The sequence below is a fragment of the Metopolophium dirhodum genome, chromosome 3 (genome assembly GCF_019925205.1).
Source record: "Metopolophium dirhodum isolate CAU chromosome 3, ASM1992520v1, whole genome shotgun sequence".
Lineage (NCBI taxonomy): Eukaryota > Metazoa > Arthropoda > Insecta > Hemiptera > Aphididae > Metopolophium > Metopolophium dirhodum.
Window position 1 is genome coordinate 22,241,745 of NC_083562.1, and position 21,531 is coordinate 22,263,275.

The 21,531-nt window shown below is 27.6% G+C and overlaps 3 protein-coding genes across 6 annotated transcripts; 1 reads left to right on the forward strand and 2 right to left on the reverse strand.

Annotated features, from left to right (window-relative positions):
* Window positions 1–491: 491 nt before the first annotated feature.
* On the reverse strand, window positions 492–21,506 carry LOC132940145 (solute carrier family 2, facilitated glucose transporter member 1-like). 4 transcript variants are annotated; one of them, XM_061007583.1, is made up of 12 exons: window positions 20,955–21,179; window positions 7,256–7,362; window positions 7,073–7,177; window positions 6,784–6,944; window positions 3,768–3,892; window positions 3,509–3,649; window positions 3,243–3,380; window positions 2,950–3,125; window positions 2,496–2,714; window positions 2,311–2,413; window positions 2,076–2,244; window positions 492–1,948 (listed from the first exon to the last, which is right to left on the reverse strand). In XM_061007583.1, exons 1-12 carry the CDS (start codon window positions 20,965–20,967, stop codon window positions 1,891–1,893), a joined length of 1,515 nt encoding a protein of 504 aa, XP_060863566.1. In that variant the 5' UTR covers window positions 20,968–21,179; the 3' UTR covers window positions 492–1,890. The 4 variants fall into 4 exon arrangements, with proteins under 4 accessions (XP_060863566.1, XP_060863565.1, XP_060863567.1 ...); XM_061007582.1 differs by lacking the exon at window positions 20,955–21,179 and adding an exon at window positions 21,191–21,506 and having other exon boundaries at window positions 493–1,948; XM_061007584.1 differs by lacking the exon at window positions 20,955–21,179 and adding an exon at window positions 11,613–11,717 and having other exon boundaries at window positions 493–1,948.
* LOC132940148 (uncharacterized) lies at window positions 4,099–7,095 on the forward strand. Its single transcript, XM_061007588.1, has 4 exons — window positions 4,099–4,517; window positions 4,615–4,870; window positions 5,912–6,403; window positions 6,531–7,095. Exons 1-4 carry the CDS (start codon window positions 4,273–4,275, stop codon window positions 6,711–6,713), a joined length of 1,176 nt encoding a protein of 391 aa, XP_060863571.1. The 5' UTR covers window positions 4,099–4,272; the 3' UTR covers window positions 6,714–7,095.
* On the reverse strand, window positions 12,021–18,464 carry LOC132940146 (transmembrane protein 107-like). Its single transcript, XM_061007587.1, has 5 exons — window positions 17,697–18,464; window positions 15,131–15,285; window positions 14,038–14,105; window positions 12,788–12,888; window positions 12,021–12,702 (listed from the first exon to the last, which is right to left on the reverse strand). Exons 2-5 carry the CDS (start codon window positions 15,221–15,223, stop codon window positions 12,545–12,547), a joined length of 420 nt encoding a protein of 139 aa, XP_060863570.1. The 5' UTR covers window positions 15,224–15,285; window positions 17,697–18,464; the 3' UTR covers window positions 12,021–12,544.
* Window positions 21,507–21,531: the final 25 nt, after the last annotated feature.

A 21,531-nucleotide genomic window follows, 5' to 3' on the forward strand; every position in this document is an offset into this window, starting at 1 on the left:
AAATCAAAAGTGTGCGGTTTTTGGATGCAACCCTTGATGTCTTAAATTTGTATTTAATATAATAATAATAAATTATTGTTTACCTATGATAAACGATTCTGAGAGGAGGAGGTCTGGAGAGTCTGATCTAAGAATTTTAATATTTGTGGATGATAATGAAATAATCAAATTTTCATTGAAAGAACTGAAATATAAATTAAATATTATTTTATTATAATAATATAAATATTAGATGGATACACCAAAAAAAAAACTTCTTCGCTCGTGGTTATGTTTGATCTTTTTATACCTATCCATTATTTTAAATACTTAAGCAAAAACTATTCTAACAAAAATTCTTCACACGCGCATAAATATTCATATGGTAATTGTTGCAATGTTTATCAGTTGATATTCTTTATGATATATTTATCAATAGTTGACAATACTTTAACAATCGTTAAAAAGATTGCTAATAAATAATAATTAAATAATTTTAAATGTAAAAAAAATGTTTAGTTTATTATTAGGTAAACAGTAAATTATAATTATAATGTATGTATTATAATGTATTATACAAAAAGTATTTATATTAATATGGGTCGTAAAATTACTACGAATATATATATATATAAATATATATATTGCGATTAATAATAAAAATATCATAACAAATATATATTATGGTTTATGACTTATATGAGCTTTTTAACACTTAGAGGTTTTAACTAGGTAATAAAATCAGAAATTTGTAATATTATAACTTAGATATGTTATATTATAATTTGATAATTAAATAAAACTATACAAGTTTATGTTACAATTTAGAGTTCTCATTATTTCTGAAAATTTCAATTATAATTTATAATTTAAATTATTATTAAGTATTTATTTTTTAGAAAATTAGGTATAGCTCGACAATCATATTACACGGTGGCGCAGTGTTTGCATTCGGTCACGAACCGTGTTCTTCTAAGTGCAAGCACCGGCCGGTATCACTAGTTCCCGGATGGGTGACCACACGGGTTTTAGTGACAAATCTTTGACACACATACACACAAGTGTTCCAATCCAACCGTGACCCCCCTTCCATACAAAAACAGCTAATGGCCATAGTTGCCAGGCATAAAGAATAAAAAAAAAAAAAATAAAAATAATTGTACAAAAATAAAGATAAATTTGAATAGGTTAATATTATTTTAACAACTTAGAGTATACATAAATATTACTAATTTATCCATAAATTGTATAAACAAATAGACCATGTAGGAATAGATGATATTATAAACAAATATACTAATATTATTAAAATCACGGTAGTTAAAATATATTATTGTTGTAGTGCCTGAAATTCATCACCCCCATGACCACCACTTTTAAGAATAAGAGCATATATAAGGGAAACCATGTCAAGAGCTCGTCAGATGGTTGCAGCATGGGTTAGCAAACGATTAGACGGTTAGAGATACGCAAGACATTTGGAGGCCGGTCGTAAAACCACTCACAGTCTTGGCATGGTTTACTATTGTATTTTCGTATTAAATATAATATGTAATTAAAACATATTATATCTGAATATATTTCGTCTTCATTTCCTGAGTTGATGTATATATCGACACGTTTTGGGACGTAACAGAACAATAATTATCTGCTCTCATATAGTATACTTAAAAATATATTAAAAATATTCATCTTATAATATTATCTGTTAAACTATATAATATATATATATTATATATACTGATCTCAACTAAATAAATCTTAAAAATGTTAATAAATAAACATAACAAATGTCGTATACATTTATATTACAATAGTTAAACTCTATACTCTTATTTTTATATAGATGAAATCACAGGCAATAATAATTTTTAATATAATATTAAAGAGAAATGAATAAAATCTCGGCTCTTATTCACTATCGGTACTCTGTTGGCCGAGAGATTGCTTGGTTTCTGGTACCACTTTCCTGTACAGATTATGTAAAATATACACAATAATTAATATTACAACATATTACATGCATATATGAATTTTAAAATTAATATTTAATATAGTAGGTACCTATACAATAAAAATTATTTGTAAACACTAACCAGGTAAATATGATTAAAAAAACGGTGAACACGATGAATGGAAGAAAAGAATATTGTTTGAGAACAAGGTTGACGAAAGGAAATGTAAGTCCAACCAAAAAATTTCCGGACCAATTAGCAACACTCATTGCTGACATAATAATAGGTCTGGGTCCAACATCGGTTAGTTCTAAAAAAAGTTATGGGGTTATAGTTTTTAATATTTAAAATTTGAAAAAAAATACTTGTAACTCACCTGATCCAATAAAGAACGGGATTGGTCCTAACCCAAATCCATAGAATAAAACGTAACCAATAACAAATACTATCAACAAATAAGATATTCCTGGTATTGTACCCTAAACACATTTATTCTAAACGTTAATATAAATTATATTGAATAATCAGTAAGTCAATAACTTATATAATTGAAATCCTTACAATAGACGATAAAATCATTGAAATCATTAACGCTGTGAGCATAAATACACAAATGGTGCTGCTAAATAATAGCAATGTTTTTCGTCCAAAATTGTCAATAAATGTAGTTGATAAAATAGTTACAATGAAGTTTATTACTCCTGCGCCTAGATTTCCATATTGAGCACCAGCTGTGCTCATTCCTGCATTTCTGAATATTGACGTAGAATAATAAAACACCTACAATTATTTAAATAAAGTAATATAATGTAGAAATAATAAAACGTTAAATAATAACTAGCGCATCTTGACTTTTGAATAAGGGAAAACATAGGTTAGCCAAGTTCGGGTAAAAAATCGCTGGTCATTATGAAAAATGAAAATGAAAAATTCCGGTAATATTGAAAGGGTACTAATGACCCTAAGTCCTTCCCCTCATAGTCACACCAATGTTTATATAATATTAAATTATTACTGCATTAATTCCAGACAGTTGTTGACCCAACATTATTATGCAGGTGATTATTATGGCTTTACGGCTAGAAGGTTCATTGATAACTTTTCTCAGCGTCCACCTTTCAGAAGAAACGAGTAAATTTTCTAATTCCCAGCTTATGTCAGATATTGGCATTCCTCTTAAATTGCTTAGTTCTAAAAATTATGAACAAATTATGATATCGTGTTTCTAAAAATAACAATTCTGTGATTTATAACTTAATAATTATAGCATTATGAATTATGATTAACGGTTGAATAATAGGTAAATACCTGATAATGCTTTGCTGTGTTCATTGCGTACAGTATACAAGTATTTAGGACTCTCGGGAATACATTTTAAAGTAGGAAGTGCTAATAATACCAAACCTCCATATAGACTAAATAAGTAATGCCACGACGACTCATTACCTAAACAATACATGAAAGTCTATTAATTATTAAAATTGTAATCAAACAATTTTAATACATTTTGAATATTTGAAAAATATAAAATATCATTAAATTCATTCTTATCAATAACTACAATATTTACCAACCTAAGATATTTCCCAGGCCTAAAAACTGAGACAACACCACACCAAAGTTCAAGCCTACTGTAAACATAACACCAAATAAACCACTTTTATTGGCAGGTGACAACTCTAATAAATACATCGGTACCATTGCCATTGTGAGGCCTAGAACAAATATTTAATATTATGGATGCAATTTAAATATTATAATCAGTTGAAGAGTACCTATATTGATATAATAATATGTGAAATAATATTCAAAACAACTAATGATAAGACTTACCAGCGGATAGACCAGATAAAAATCTTGCAATAAAAAATAATTCTACATGAGCTAATGATTTAGAACTAAAAAAGAGGATACCAGATACTAAATTAATCAGGTATATAATTTGTAAGGTTCCTTTCCTGGAAAAAAAAACAAATTATACTATGTTAACTGAAGTTTTTTTTATTATCAATTAACGATATTAACTATTTTTGTATCAGAAATCATATTGATATTATGTGTACCGTATTTTTTATCATATATATACGAGTGTTATGTATCTAGGATTCAAATAAACTTTATTTTAATAACATCACTGGCGAAAATAAAACATATTTATACCTAATAGTTATATAGTCCTCATAGTTAATTAATAATTAGATTATGATAATCTGTTTTGTAACCAAAGCAACATTATATAAAGTAGGTAAGCTAAATATATTTAATAAATTTTTCGAAGTCCATAAAATATGATGTGTTCTATTAGCACGTATTTTATATTTAAATTAATGATAATATTATGAGACTTTATTTTGGTTTATTCATAATGTATTATGTCAATATCTTAGTTTTTTCTCAAAATATAGTACGCAATGTTTCAAATATTTTCAAGCCACACATGTTAAATGGACATTATATTGAATGGCCGAATAACAGAACGGAAGCCAATTATTTACACGACAAACGCTGTATACCAAAAAATATCATTTTCACCAGGTTCCAAATTTGTGGAAATCAAGTGATTTTGGTTTCACCACGTTACAAGTAAAACTTATTTTTAATATCTTTAATATAAGCTAAAAAATAAATTAATCAATGAGGACGTCAATATTTAGATAAACTATAAAGTCTAATGATTTAGGGAAGGTGTGCCATTTACATTGAGTCAATTAATGCTCTACGATAAAGATGAATGTTACAACTATGTGCGACCGTTCCCTAGCTTAGAGAAGAATGCTGCAGACGACAATAAATCCATTGTAAATGCCATAGACATATACATGGGTCAAAATGGTATAGTTTGGGTATTGGATATAGGAATTATAAATACCTTAGATGAAACTACAAAGACAGAATCCGATGCGAAAATATTGGGGATTGACTATGGAGATGGACGTGTAGGTTACAAAATAACATATACAATAAAATGCATAACTTTTGTATCATAATAAGTATATAAGATACAGATAAGCTGGTCGTCGATCGCGATGTTTCAAAAGATAATTTATTTGAAGCAGTTTATTTTTTGAAAGTTGAATTAAAATATAATTATAAAATGTGTCAATAACGCCACAATTTGCTAATGCTCTACACATCCTCGAAATATTTACCTATATTATTCTAATATATATTTTATTTTATTTATTTTTTAAATGTTTTATTCAATCTGTTACACAAAGAACAATAAGAACAATTGAGGAATAATAAAAGTAACAAAGTAGATACAACAGATCGTAGAAGTCTCCCATTGGAGGTCTAATATATATGATTATAATTAATAATTGAATTATAACATGTTACTGTCTTGTGTTAACTTTATGTTTAATTCAAATAATATGATTTTCGAACCCATATTATTATATATATATATAGGTTTATCTGAGTGTTCCAACAAAAGTAAATGTATTTTGATTAATCGTCCAGTCGCATACAATCCTAATCGAAGTGAAACAATATGTTTTATGATTATATTTCTATACATAGGCTAATAATTATTTACATCTCATACAAATTCAGTGTTTAACTAACAACAAACTATAATTGTTTACACCTTACTCATAAAAAAAATATCGCTTTCAATTCTTACGTTCAGATTTATTTGTTTTGTTTATGTCAACATAGTATGACATCATCGTATAGTCCCTAATACAATGAGGTTTGATTTCGTTTTTACTATAGAAATATTTTTGTCGTAAAGCAAATATAGGCATTGTAATGTTATACCTATACCAAAAACAAAACAATAAAGTCAAACGTACCTATTGTACCAACCTATAGTACACTCTTATTTCAATGATTAATATTTGCTTATCAAAAAGTCTAAAATAAATGTTAAAAAGCCATTTTTATATAATATTACAAGCCAAGTTTTTAGTTTAATATTTTTAACTTAGTACACAATTTAAAAAATGATATATGTATTTTTTAAATTATTTCAGATAGTACATAGCATACCGCTCAGACCGTTAATATGTCGTTCGCGCAGTCGACTACAATACTTAGTTGTCGAATATGATAATGTAAACAATGATAAACCAATAATTTATATAGGAGACGGAGGTACTCGTTCAATTATTGTGTGGAATGTTCAAGTTAACGAAGGCTACAGAGTAAAATTGCCATATTCTGCGACTACAACATGTACAGATTTTTCTACGGAAGATGTGTTTTACCTAGTCCTGATTGAAAATTTTAATTCCAATTACCTATATTTCACATATTTGTCGAGCACGGATATGTTTAAGGTACGCACCAAAGATTTACAAAAACGAATCAATCCAAAATGTATAATTGACGTTGGACGGAAACCTTGCAAAATGGTAGTTTTAGGAGCTGCATATGGGTCAGTAATGTATTTTCGAATAAAAGGAATGAACCATTTATATAGTTGGGACACAAAAGAAAGTTTTTTAGAAGAAAACATGAAAATGGTAAATTCATACCAGCCATATTACATACCAAATTAATTAATAATAATATAATAACATAATTTAATATATAGCTAATAATAGCAATATCACTGTCACTTGTCAGTATCAAAGGTAATATTAATTTTAGGTTAAGAAAAGTGTAGACTGTCGTACAATAACACATATAGACGTTGACAATGACGGTGTTCTGTGGAAGTTAGAGAGTAACCATGAAGATTACATAGCTAACACGGTAGGGTGTTATGGAGCTAGCATAATGCTCTCACCTATAGTCGGGAAATCCGTACCTCCGCAGCTGGATCAAAATTAATCGGCCGAGTAATATTGCACAACTATAAAAATGCGGCACTTAAAATAACTATAACTATAAAATGATTTACCTGCCCAATGCATTTGCTAATTTACCACCAGCTACACCACCGATAATGCCACCAATCAAGAATACGGAAACTAGTATAGACCAAAGGCCATCAAGTTGAGCAGGTGAAAATTGTACATCATAACGATGCATGATCGTTTCATTACACCATTGTTTCAATATCTATAAGTTACATTTTTTTTTTGTCATAGTCTGATAATTTTCGTAATATTTCATTTAATATTAAACATAAGAATTTAAATAAAAACTTTAAAAATTCAGCTGAAGTTAAATTAAACTTGGACACTTACTTCTGCAGGGGCATTTACTACTCCAGTGTTGTATCCGGCAGGAACTGAACAGCCTAAACTAGTACTTATTGTTGTTATGACTAAAATCCATGAGACTTTAGTTGTCTAAAATCAAAAATAAAATAAATTAATACATCAATATTCAATATATTTGTTAAAAATAAATTATTACAAATGTATTACTTTGTTAATGTGCTCTTGTTCGCCAAGTAAGTAATTTGGATCTAGTTCTTTTTTCTGATTATAGTTATCCTTATTTATTACCATTTCATTTTCCATATTAGACGTTCCTGAAAAGTTATTGAATATGATTGTTTTTTATATATTATCATCAGTAATGGACAATTTAATAGCAACCATAAATCATTTTATTAAAATAAATAAATATTGGGTAATGGGCATCATAATACACCTATAAGTACTAATAATATATTTAGTAATTTTTAATAAATGTACCAGTTCATATAGGTATATGTATTTTTACACATTAAGTTCTAAAAAATATTTTTACCTTACAAAAATATTAGTTTTAATTTTATACTAATATTTTTACTACCTATATATTAGGATAAATGTTCCATAATATCTTGTATAATATATAAGTATTTTAAGTTTTCGATTCGTAAGCTAAGATTCGATTATAATATTACTATCATTATTCATTACCTATTATGTTATTATATCATGTGAACAAAAGGCGACGCAAATTTCTCCTATATATTATTATAAACTAGACATTGACGTTTACAGCTATAATATTATTATACAAGGAGTGAGGACCGCGTATGCGTGATAATAATATAATATACAAAAACATGTTTGTCAATCATTGTCGGATAACTAATTTTGAGACAGACGAATAAAAAAACCATAATAATAGATATTATATTTTACATTTTTATAGAGATAGCCTGCCGTATGAGTCATATTGCATAAGTTATAAAATACCAAAGCGTGTGCGACCAAAACTATATTACGATATTTTGATGGTTTTAGGTATACAATAACCACTAATAAAACCACTCAAAGTATAAAAAAAAAAATTTATGTCCCAATAGTAAAGTTTTATTGCTTTTGATTTTCCCTCGAGGATGTTCAGCGGGACGGCGGATGAAGCACACACACGAGGTATTTATTGTTTTTTTGTTTTCAAAATTTTTTCCATATTTCCGGGGGAGGACGCTTAGGAACTAGGAACTTTATTATTTGTTTGTTCGCTTATTTAATTATTTATTTGAGTGCGCCCAATTTTTATCGTCACCGCCACACCCTAGTCACGTGTTCTTCCTCCTCGTTTTTACGACATTATAGAAATAAATAACAAGTCTACAAGTCCTACAGGACCTAATAATATTTCCTTTGCCACGTGTAACTTTATATAAGTCTACGCGAGTCAGTGTGTGTGGTGTACACATCTCATAATATATATATATATTAATTTATTATTATATAATAATGTAAATATTGTGGCTTGGTGTGGCGCAGTGCGTGCACTCAATATTGCGGAAACGCACTGAGTGTACGTGACGGCTGGATAGTTCCCAGATGGGTGACCATCCGGGATTTTTAGCAACGAATCCTTGCCACACTTACAAGTAACGTGTTTTCAACCGTTCCTCCCCCTAATAACCTACAAACAACCTACAAACAAAACAAAAAATGTTTAGCTGCAGCTAATGGCCTAAGTTGCCGGGCTCAAGCTCAATAAAAAAAAAAAATAATGTAAATACGTAAATAGTATATTATGTTATTATAATTATAGCTAGAGTGCACCACGGATAAGATTTTAACATTTGTTCAACCTCTATATAGATAGCTAAAAGATAGTTCACACAAGCAATTTTTTCCAGCTCACGAAAAACTAATAATTTACAAGTTTCTTTGGCACAGATAACGTCGGGCAGGGCAGTACGTTTTCGTAAATAATTACGGATATAGTTTTTGAAATATTCCATCGTAAGTTTTATCTAAATGTATACAATGAAAAATGTTAGTATAATTTATAAAAATATTAAGTTCAATATCAGCAATCAACATGCCATAATACATTTACCTGTCTATATAATATAAGCATTCATTCTTTATTAATGGTACCTATAGTACCTACCTATAAGATATGAAACCAAGTTTACTGATACGAACAATTACAGACACATTCCTACAATATCACAATTAAATATTATGTGAATATCGATCAAAAAATGACACTGGTGTATGGTTGTATTAATGCAGTGGTGCACAGAGGAATTTTGAGAGCATAATATTCAGTTAATCAAAATACACCCAATCGAACACTTTTATACGTAAAAAATTACATTACCTATTTAAAATTAAATCTTATAAAATATTGAGTAGGTACCTACAGACTCTAAAAAGACGACAGATTTTGACGGCTGGTTATTAATTATTATGCCTGGTATATTGATGATGAAAAAACAAAGACTGTCGATAATTTTTCCAGTTATATTTTTTTTTTCATAATCTCTATCAGCTATTATTATTTTGATTAAATCACACATGTCTATAGAATTTTTCATAAAATAATCAACAATAGCTGGTATAGGTGCTATTTCCAAGTACATTATAAATGTATATATGATTAGTATACATGGCTTACAAATGCATGCCTTTGTTGTTGAATATTTAAATAAACCACTAGTTAATAACTGTAATAGTCCACAGAAATGAATTATTATAATTTACATAGACTTCTACGTGATACCAGTAATTTACTCGAACACCTCTAACCCTGAGGAAACATGCTGTAGAATGTAGACGTATTACTATAGGTAACTAGTCTGTGCGTCACTGGGTTGTAGCACCAGACTCAACGAAGTTTAAATAGGTATGCTTGTACAGCGTAGGTTAGTTTAATATTTAAGTACATGGTTAACACTCGACTATCTTATCGTTTCAATAGCTATAGTGCAGTAAGTTTACATTATAGACGTTGATACAGGTAATATGGAAATTCTTAGTAAAAATGACTCCGATAAGTATTACTCGTTAGAGTATTATTTTTAATAAGTGTTAATCACTTTAGAATATTCATTAATTTTTCTAAAATTATCAAAAATGTCAAATTGAAAATGGAAAATATGACTTATGATTTGTATCTATAACCTATACATGATATATATATACACCAGATATCCGGATTACCATCAGTAATTTGTAAAGCACAATATACATTTGCATAATATTTAAAAAAACCATTTAAAATTATTTAATTATAATTAATAAACAATACAAATATATAAATGCAGTCAAATGTACTTATAACTATATAATATAAGCCCGTTAAAATTAACTATATAGTATTAACTATTAAACTATGTAAAAAAATGGGATGTATCCGTACATACGCATTACCTACTTATCAAGCAAGACTAATTAAGCATGCTGTAATGTAATTGTATCATCAGAGATTTTTTTTAAACTTAGATCAGTTATACCTGTAAAAGTGTAAAATATAAAATAATTGACTGCAGAGAAATGTTGAAACTACGTTTTCTAAAGATGAGCCAAGATCTCTCCTAACGTTATCAAAATAGGTTTAAAATTTTGACAAAATCATAATATATGTATAACACCATAACATTTTTTATAATAAATTACGATAAGTTAGAAATCATACTGAAAAACAAACATTCATGAACATAATACATCACAATTATAGACGAATTATAGTTTACATGTTATAAATATAAATTTAAAAGTAGACCAGTTAGAAAATAAATTTATTTACTGTATTGTATTATTATTGTTATAGATGATTTATTTTAACGCTTACCTACTTTAGCGATAAGAAATTGCTTATTAAAATAAATTATCCTCACGCCTTTCTAAAATATTTAAGAAAACGTATCAAATACTTTAATTAAGATATAAAAAAATGGATAACTGGTTGTAAACAATGAAAATATTACGAGGAATATACTTCAATGATCCATACTTAATAAGGAAAAAGTTACTAGCAATGTCTGCGAATATCACAGCTAAACGCAAGGCATGAAAACAAAAATAAAATCATTTTGGAAGTACCAAGTAAAACATTATCTAGCCTGTTTATAATAAAAAAACAACATAACCAAATTTTTTTACCTTCGCCGGATATTAGTTTTTAAGTTTAACTTCCTATACCTATTATGTTATTTATAAAACACATTTATTTATAAAAATTGTATACAATTATGTTGAACATTATTTGTACTTATAGGTACCTAAATTAAGTTAGATATAACACAGGTACAAAAATAGAGTGTGTAATGTGAACGTGTATGAACTATGTAGTTATAATTTCAAAAGATAAAAATATATAATAATTATCAAAATGTAGTCTATTATAAATTAATAATTTATTCAATTATAGTTGTTGAAGCCTTTGATAAAAAAAATCAAATTAATTTATTTACCGTAACATTCGCACTTACATGTGATTTGAAATTGATATAAGCGTGTGTCCAATTATCAGAGTAACTAGTAGGTAATTACTAATTTGGTATCAGAGAAAAATATTGGTGAAAAATCAATGGCTTACCTATCAATAATTGGATAACTATGATATATCCATCCGTACACTTACTATATTAAACTACAAGACAACGCATTTGACACTACTGTATTCGTGAAATTATGAATGCTTATTGTTTAAGAACGCCAATTGAAGTGGGTTAAATCATAAGAGAAATAATTATCATCACATTTTATTTTTTGTGATGGCCTCCAAGTATTTATCCATATTTAATATACTCCATAGGCACCTACTACAATTTATTTATTTACTGATCCACGAATTCCATGAAAAATAATAATAATTGTTACCGATTGACGAACATATTACCTGCTTAATTATTAATAACTGATATTAAACTATAATTTCAAAGTATTTTATTTTTTTTTATTAATAATACAACAATTTTGTTTACAACGAATTGTGCACGGATAATTGTATAAGAAACAAATCATAATTTAAATGCGTACAAATATGAAATACTCTTTGGATTATTTCAATATTTCTTAATGGCCAACTTAATAGCCAAGTAAAAATGCTGTGCGCTATTTAATAACTCAATAAATCATTTGTCTGACCATGCGTTAACAAGTAAAAAATAACTATTATAATGATATTAAGTTTATTAATCTGAATTTAAATAATTTATAATTTATTTTAACAATATATTTTTAAGGTTTTGAATCCTCAAAGTTGTATCTAATATAAAATATAATGCATATAATACAAATTTTGACTTTGGTTTGTCATCAATCATTATAATATACTAAATGATTAATATCATATATTAATAATTAAATACGAAAGATACACTACACATACAATATTAAAATATTATTAATAGCATACATATAATTTCTATAGTAAAAACAATTTAAAATAAGTCATATTATAATTAAAACGTTCCATATAAAAGTGTACATATTAATAACTTAAATTAATTTTTCATAAAAACGTCATCATTTTTTCATTATAAAGGAGTAGCTTATCATAATTAGTTCGATTGAACACGGCAATATGCTGCATAAAAAAAACACGGACCAAAACATTTCGCAACTCCACAAATCTTGAAGGAAATAAAACATCATCATGGTAGCCACTCCATGGCAAATCATAGCTGAGATTGGATAAGTTAAGAAAAAACAGATTTGTTAATTATTATTAATACAAAGATATACACAAAATATAAAGAAAAAGGATACATATAAAACCGTTGGTAGGAGAAAACATTGTTATACCACTCATAAATCCAAACATTTCGATACCAATGAACCCAATTGAAAGTGTGTAACCAATCATCAACCTATGGATGTAAAGAATAAATTACCTATATTTATAATAAAGAAAATCAAGCATTTTATGTTATTGTTATAATTAAATTCAATGCTGTGTATATATTAAGACTTGTTCCATGTAAAGTAAGTGAAATTCAATAAAAAAAAACATGTGCATATTATACAAAATAGTTAAATAAAAATGATCAGTTTATTATATTTACGTGGGAAAAAATAGCAAATACATTGTCCGAAACAAAGTAACACATTAATATTGTAACATGGTATGTATAGTATTTCTTAATTTATAATTACTTTTAAAAGCTTTTCATTATAGGACGAACGAGTACCAATAGATGACAGTTTACTGCCTTACAGTTTTTGAATTTTTACAACAAAGGCGCGTCAAGACGGAGCAGCTTTTGCCGCGTGGCACGGCTGTGCGGGATGAGTAGGTACATAAATCAAATTTTCCGCGGTTTTTTTTGATGCCGCGCGACAAAAATTTCCGATTGGCCTAGTAGGCGATCTACATCAAAGGAAAGCCGTGTGGCTTTTGCCGCTCGCCTATGCCGCGTGTGTGTGGAAGTATTTTCGACAAATCCACGAGGCATCATTAAATTTTTAAGAATTTAAATAATTTTATAAGTAATTATTATCGGAATAAACTTTTTTCAAATGCCGCACCGTGTTTACGTGTATTTGCCGCGCGTCAAAAGCTGCTCCGTCTGGACGCGTCTTTTAAATATAAATTAAAAAAACTTGAATATGTTTCAATACATTTAAAAAGATATATTCATAATTGAAACTTGAAAATTTATTTATGTGCAAAACATAGCTGAAGTGTGTGTAGCGTGCAGCGTGCTAATGATATTTTTCCGCAGAAATCTTAATATGTTAAGTGGCGCAAATATTATAATAATATAATATATTTTCTGTACCCCTAATATTTAATAAATCACGATTAATATTTTAAAAAACTATCATAGTATTTTTTTAACGAAGCATGACCTAATACCGAGCCAAAGTATTAAATTAAACATTTTAATGTCTACAGTGGAAAAATTATACGATACGAAAAAAGTGCATCAATTAACGCAATACATAAAATAACAAACAATATCGTCTACAAAAATTCCCTTTTTGGTAGGTATATATAAGCCATTTTTTTAATTTACCTTTTTTCTTGTTCCATGTAAAGGTCGTTGTCATAATCGTATGGTAGACAGGCTTTTACGTTTTGCTCCTAAGTAATTGTGACCATTCAAAATTACATTAAACCGTAATTAATTAATTTTACACGTGATGCCAAATTTTAATCAAGTAATGTAGCGTTGACAAAAATATTAAACATTTAAGAGTAGTATAATAATACCGGGTTAGACGATAGGGACTGGGTTACAGATTAGATAATGTATTTCGGTATTAAATAAAAAATGTTAAAAGCATTGTTACCAAAAATATACCTACATGCAAAATTGAGTAAATGTCGGTACCTTTATATTAATATATTATCATAAACAATTGTTGCACACGTCATTTCACTATAGGTCTGGAGGTAATTATTGCTATACAGACTGTGTGTCGTTACATAATATAACTTCGAAGTTCGAATACACTACACTATTATTACATACATATACATATTATTATATTTGTAACTACTAATCAAAACAGCCAGATTAGTATGAGATTTAAAAAATCAAATGATTATGATTTTTTTAAAAAAAATAATACTTTTATATGGTCAGCTATGACGTCATGTTAATGTTTTTCTTTTTTCAGTCCTTGAACGGTAACTTTAATTGTTTATGCCAGAGTAGTGAGTTATAATGTGCGTCAATAGATACACAAATCGAATTTAATTGATTATATATCTCAATAGTCATATTATTACATTCATACTGCACGTTAGTGGTTGGGAACAATGTGGCAGGTTTCAGTATTTGCGCATACCTAATATTATAATAATAAATGGAGCGTTTACACCTTGGATCGATCATAATTCATAATCCAGTGTGGGAATGAACAACTATTGAGATGATGCGTTATAAAGTAAATGCGTATGTAGTATGTACCTTAAATACAATTCAGTGATAAATAATAATTGTATTGTAAAAATATTAATCATGTGTTTCTGCGTGGTTACTGAAGGATTTGGTATCAATAGACATTGGACATGAAGTCAACGCTACATACGTTTTATACCTAATATGATGTATTGGCATGTTATTATTTGATTTGGCATAACGTTTTTTTTTAATGTCTTACCCTATGGTTTAAAGCCATGACGAGCATTATAAAGTGAGCAACGAGACATAAAAATCTCGCTGGAATAAGACCATCAGCACAAAACGTCGACATTGTTGAACAACAGTATAATATATATATATTTAGTTTTGCCGTGTCTTATCCAATATACTTTCCTTAAGACGAAAAATTAAATTATTCAACACATAAATTAACAATGTCTATAAAGCTACTTATAGTTACCTACCTACACGTACACATTTAGACATTCACTACTAACGTATTTAATACTTGAGCAATTATATATTTAACAAGAAAACAAATACACTAGGGAATAGGTAATATTTATATAGGTATTATTATGCAAATGGTAAATAATTAGGCATTCGTCTTGTAAATTTCCCGATAATCTATAAGTAGATACCTACTATACTTACATGGATGTATGTTTATTTACATGATATTCAAAACCAGACGTAAGGAATGACTAGAATGGATTTTTATGCATTAAAAAAACCAAATATGCGCTAAAAAATCTCAAGTATGCATAAATATATGCACTAAAATGTTCAAATACGCATGAAAACAAATAAATATGCACTCAAAAATTAGCAAGACATTTATTTTCTGAATATTTAATTAAAATAGTAAATTTAAAATTATGTATTGCTTCTATAAATACTTTTCTTTAAAATATCTAAACTATAAGAAGTTTTAAGCTAGGGATATGATAAAAAAATTAATTCCCAAATATATTTGGGAAAGCGGTTTACACAACCTACGCAGGCTACAAGTAATGAGTATAACTATTCATTTATTTAATTTAGTTAATCAAAACTATAAAAATATTATTTTTTTTCTATACTAAACTGTCTCGTGATTATTTCAAAAATTTCCAAAAAAAAACACCTAAGTATGCACTAAAAGATTAAATATGCATTTAAAATCGTAAAATAAACCATTAAAATAAAAAATAAATGGGTAAATGTTGATATATCCAAAATAGTACATATATAACTGACATCACACCAAAGAGATTAAGTTTATAATATATTTTAAGTATAATAAATAAATAAAGAACACTTACTACCTATTTATCACATTTGAAGAAAGACTAAGAAATACGATGAATACAATGGAGCTAGGTCATTGTCAAATATTTTCTACATTTATAATATTGTGACAATATTTATAAATTTAGTTATGTAATTGACTACAAGGCACACATAACTTGGTATCTACACATTTGCAAGTTAAATTAGTTATTTCCTTAATAACCCAATTATTACATTATATAGATACTAATCTACAAGTAAAATATTGATCACGTAATTTATTTTAGCACATATTAAATCTTATAAACTTCAATGTTAATATTTTGGTTTTAGATCTCACAATAGTAGCTTAATAAGTGTAAAACCTTGTAGCCCAATGTCACTCGTTAGTAATGTTTTGATAGAGACAGGTGGTTACAAAATTTGAATTTTACATGTTTATAATAAAACATTTATAACATATTATGTGTAGTACCTACATTTAAAAACGGAGATGTACGCATATTATGTGATTAATAGAATATAGGAATAGGTTTTCATACTTGCACAATTTTGAATCTCATAAGTTTTTTAAAATAATTAAAAATATCAAATAATAATTACGAGTTCAAACTGATCTAAATAGGTACCTATAAAATAAAATATTAAGAAACACAATTTAAAACGATGAAGCAATGTAATAATATATAGTAACAACTATTTATTATTAGTTATTTCTTATTACGTGCATAGGTATATGTGTAATATAATATTCTAATGTTGGTCCAGGACTCAGCATTTTGAAAGTGCAAAAACCAATATCATACGGAATTTACATACGTATATAATAGACATAGGTACTAATAGGAAAATGATGAAATTTTTTTCTTAAAATTGATTTTTTACTATAAGAGTATATACGACCGGAAAATTAAACACAAGGTTGTCCATATTATGTTATTATTACTAATCCTACCATCACAAAAAACGATTATAAACATTTAATTTCATAAGAGTTCAAAGATTTAATTTTAAATAATACAAATTTTTTAAAACAATATGTCAAAAAATTGTAACACTTTCCCTTAAAATATGTGATTAATACTGGGCTGCATAAACAATTTATTAAATTTAATGGACCAATCTTGGGCCACTAAATCTTGTTTAAACGAATCGTATTAGCTCACTATTGATTCATTAAATGTTTTTGTGCAGCCCGGCATAAGTATGTAGTAAGTATTATATTAATATTAACGATAATAGCTTATAATATTTACAATAATTTTAAACAAACAAATTCCAAAAAAGTTTGACTCCATCCTGCTATGATATTGGTACGGTATTGGAATTTAATAATTTAATTTAATAATTCACAGTTCACATAATGAATTTGCTGTTGCACTTGTACATAAACACATAGGATGACATTGTTATGATCTACATGTATCACAGTTGTCGGTTGATATGTGGGCAAAATACAATTTACTTTAAGGACCTCTTAGTTATCATCAGAATTAATATTCTAGATTCTAGTATTATACTACTGGACTTACAATAGTCCGACAAAACAGCAACACTCTGTTTCCCGACACATATAGGAGACAAAATGGATTCAATTCCACGGCATAATACAAATACTGAAGACACAATGTTTGAGCAGAGCCCTACTTTGGAGGGGGCTAGGGGGGCAGCAGCCCCAGCGGTCTGTTTATGGCTCCCAAATATATCTGTAATGCTGTCAAATACGTTTTGTTTATACTAATCAACATTAAATAATTACTTATAGACTTTTGATATAATTTATTTATAATCTTAAAAATAAATAAAATATAAAAATACGTAGGTATAGCAAAAAAAAAATAGTAAAATTATAATTTAAGTTGAGGGGTTTCACCAAAAAATTTTTGCGGGCCCCAAAATTCCTAAGTAGGGATTAGGCGGCTCTGTGTTTATGTTTCTGAAGATATATATTATCATTATCGAAAGCGGTAAACACCATCATAGAGTTTTGTTTTCAGAAACATTTGTTTATTTGGTGTAAACTGGTGTAAATATTTTATACTTCGAAAAATTATTGATAAATATATTTGAAATATCAGTAATTAAATATTAAAACTTTAATCGTAATGTGACGATCAATATCAATCGTGGCTATATAATCTATAGAATGATTTACTAGCAAAGACATGTTTAAGTGTTTGGCCACCCTAGCAATAATGGCCCACAAAATTTTAATGTAAATTGAGTCAATACTAATTTTTAGTTTTTTTTATTTATGTAGAACTGTTTTAAGATTTAAATATTTTATACAAGGATCAAGGAACTTACCAACAATTAACTAACTATTGAGAGAATACATTAAAATCATGTCTACTAAATAATTAAAAACATAATACATATTAATAAGATTTAATGAAAACCTATGAAAATGAGTTTGATAAATTGAAGACTGCTTTAATTTGATATTTTTTGTTATTAATTATTATTAACTTCATAACCAATAAACAAATACGAGATTTTTTATAGGTCCTATACTTACTATAAAATGATAATCAAAATCGTTTCTCGTATTTTTTAGGGTCAAGAAAATTTACATTATCAATTAATTTTTTTTTAAAAATCTTAATTTTAGTGTATACCTTTTGCGATTGGTTGATTCAATGCTGTGATAAAGATTTTGAAAACCTATTTTAATTCAAGTAAACTTGAGAAGGTCTTCTTTAAAAGATTTGATTGTATTTTAAGCCTTACATTTAAAAAATTGAAAAATTATACCTGTCCGAATTATTATGAGCTTTTGTTAAAGATGAGAAATTAAAAAAAAACCGATATATTCGCATAGTTAGGTATTGGAATTTAGATTCTGAGCGGAGCAATTAATGTATTGATTTTACAATGATGTGTGTTTTATTTTTTATTTTCGTGCCTGTCATCACCGTTTGGGGCAGTAAAACTGCTTCGATTTTCTTCAACAGTATCTTGTTAGATGGGAAAGTGAGTTGGTTAAAATTCCCAATAGTTTTCAAAAGCACCAGGAAAAACCACATAAAAATTAAGGAAAAACGGGAATTTTAACACAAAATCGATTTTGGTTTTTGGTGTAACTCTAAAACAAATGCTTACAAAAGGTTTTATCCTATTCTTATTTCTTATTGTTTAAAAATTCATTATTTTTGAGTTTAGGGAACTTGAATAACTTTTTTATAGTTCTGATATTGAAAAAATAAAAACAGTAGGTAGGTCACATTAAATGTTTTCCTCTTTATAGTGTGGACTTTTGGTGGCTTAGCTTGTCAGCTTGGACTACATCCTGAATGGTTCTTACTCGCAAAACAGTTTTTGATATGTTTTACATTTTTAAGTCGGAGAAAACACATGCGGGTGTATAATATAGCGTCCTCATAAAATAAAAATAACATTTCATATAAATTGTACCTATAATATACAAAACGTGTTATCGATGTTGCTAAACATACGTTTTTATCATTTCCGTACGGATAATAAATTTAATGACATAAACCATTATGGCATTATGTACACGGTATGGCGATATGAAATAATTGTTCATAGACTTATATAGTTAACATGTGACATGTGTTATATGTTTATATTATTAATTATACGGACAAATTGTAAGGACTAAAATATGTTTTTACAGAAAGTTGAGGTGTGTCCGACGTCCGTAAAAAATATTGAAATGTTATAATACCGCACGAAATAACATTGAATTTAGAATATACAATATAATGTTAATAGACAATATAATTTATTAAGATATTGTAAATTCAACTCGAAAACAGGGCAATTTAATAATACGAATAAAACCATTTGTTATTCTAACTACCTATTTAAAAAATAGGTTTACATAATTCCACAATTAAATATTTCTATATCCTTCTATGTGCCAAGTTCTAAAAAAGTAACATCGATAGACGATTACAATAACGGCTTTAGATAGAGAAATGTTCTATCTAAAGCCGTGATTACAACAAAATACAAATAACAAAATTTCCAAAATATGTTATACCTAGGTGGCTAGGTAGATTATGTTTTATAATAAATTTATTATAATATACACAGAAACATAATACCTATGCGGCTATGCACAATATGCTTAATTTATATTTTTAATTTAGATGGAAGCCAGCCTCACAATACACGCCCTGGCGGCCTGGCATGTATACAATTTTTGGAAACGTTTCGGTTTCGGACCTTAAAAATTGATACAACAATTATAACATCAAATCAATCGATAATATTCAATAATTTTGGAACTAGGTACATGTGCACCCCGTCCTTATCAAATAATTGTATATAATATCATTAATATCCAGTGTCATTATGGAGATGTGTAATATGAGAAGCGGTACCTAAAACATATTTAGATTGTAGTAACTACAGTAGGTTAACGTGTGTGGGTGGTGTGTCGTGTATAGCTGGTATCGTAGGGATCATTAGAGATCGTTAAAGAATTTCTAAAAATTAAGAGGTTTCATGTGCTTATCATTTATATTATTACAACTTATTTTAAATTAACGAATAATTAGGAAATATATTTTTGAATTGTGAAGGAGTTTTATTTTCAGTAGTTTTTTTAAACTCTAGTGTTGAGAATTGAAAGACAAAATAATTAAAATTTGGTATGATATATTTATACCTAGGTACCTATACTATACTAGGTATATGCGACTACATTTGGAAACAATAAAACTATGGTAAATGAATCACGAACGCCACTACAACTACAAATATTCAAAATTAATGAAATTATATATTATACACATAAAAGCACAGTACAACAAGTTACTTACTCGAAAAACACATTGTATTATTGATTAAACAAATCTTTAATAAAATAATAAGTTTCAGTTTTAAATGTTACAATTAACAACAAATTGTGTAAACTTTTAATTTGTTATATTATAAATAAATAAGAAATATAAAAGATTTGTATATGAAGTATCCATTAAAAATTTCTATTTGATTTTACAATATTATGATTAGGTACGTGAACTAAGTCATACAGAAAAATGCAATATTACTTTACCTAATAGTCTTCGCAGATCATCGTTGTTCATATTATTGTGGGTCGCCATGGTAACCCGTATAATATTAGTAAACAAAATATTTTATAATAACACCAACGTCGATTCACAATAAATCGTAATTTGTTTTCCGATAAAAAGACTCGTCAATGTGTTATTGTAAATTAATGGCGACACTTGTCAAGGTAGGTTCTCGGTTTAGGCTGTTTGGAGATTTTTGATATTGTATTAGCAACTAGAAATACGTATTAAATAAGGTTGTATAAGTACTGAGTATGAGTACCCTAAGTACTAACTTCGAACACTCCTTCCCGATCGACTTTCTACAATTCTACCCCATACC

What these genes read in the sequence shown, in the direction of transcription:
- LOC132940148 (XM_061007588.1), top strand. Translation starts at nt 4,273, where the DNA reads ATGAGACTTTATTTTGGTTTATTCATAATGTATTATGTCAATATCTTA. An exon ending in TTGACTATGGAGATGGACGT is followed by an intron (nt 4,871 to 5,911) that starts GTAGGTTACAAA and finishes AAATTATTTCAG; the next exon opens with ATAGTACATAGCATACCGCT. An exon ending in TAGAAGAAAACATGAAAATG is followed by an intron (nt 6,404 to 6,530) that starts GTAAATTCATAC and finishes TATTAATTTTAG; the next exon opens with GTTAAGAAAAGTGTAGACTG.
- LOC132940146 (XM_061007587.1), bottom strand. Translation starts at nt 15,223, where the DNA reads ATGTCGACGTTTTGTGCTGATGGTCTTATTCCAGCGAGATTTTTATGT. An exon ending in TCATGGCTTTAAACCATAGG is followed by an intron (nt 14,106 to 15,130) that starts GTAAGACATTAA and finishes ACAATTACTTAG; the next exon opens with GAGCAAAACGTAAAAGCCTG. An exon ending in TACATGGAACAAGAAAAAAG is followed by an intron (nt 12,889 to 14,037) that starts GTAAATTAAAAA and finishes TTACATCCATAG; the next exon opens with GTTGATGATTGGTTACACAC.
- LOC132940145 (XM_061007582.1), bottom strand. Translation starts at nt 21,239, where the DNA reads ATGGCGACCCACAATAATATGAACAACGATGATCTGCGAAGACTATTA. An exon ending in TGATCTGCGAAGACTATTAG is followed by an intron (nt 7,363 to 21,190) that starts GTAAAGTAATAT and finishes ATAACTTTTCAG; the next exon opens with GAACGTCTAATATGGAAAAT. An exon ending in AACTGTCTGGAATTAATGCA is followed by an intron (nt 2,715 to 2,949) that starts GTAATAATTTAA and finishes AAATAATTGTAG; the next exon opens with GTGTTTTATTATTCTACGTC.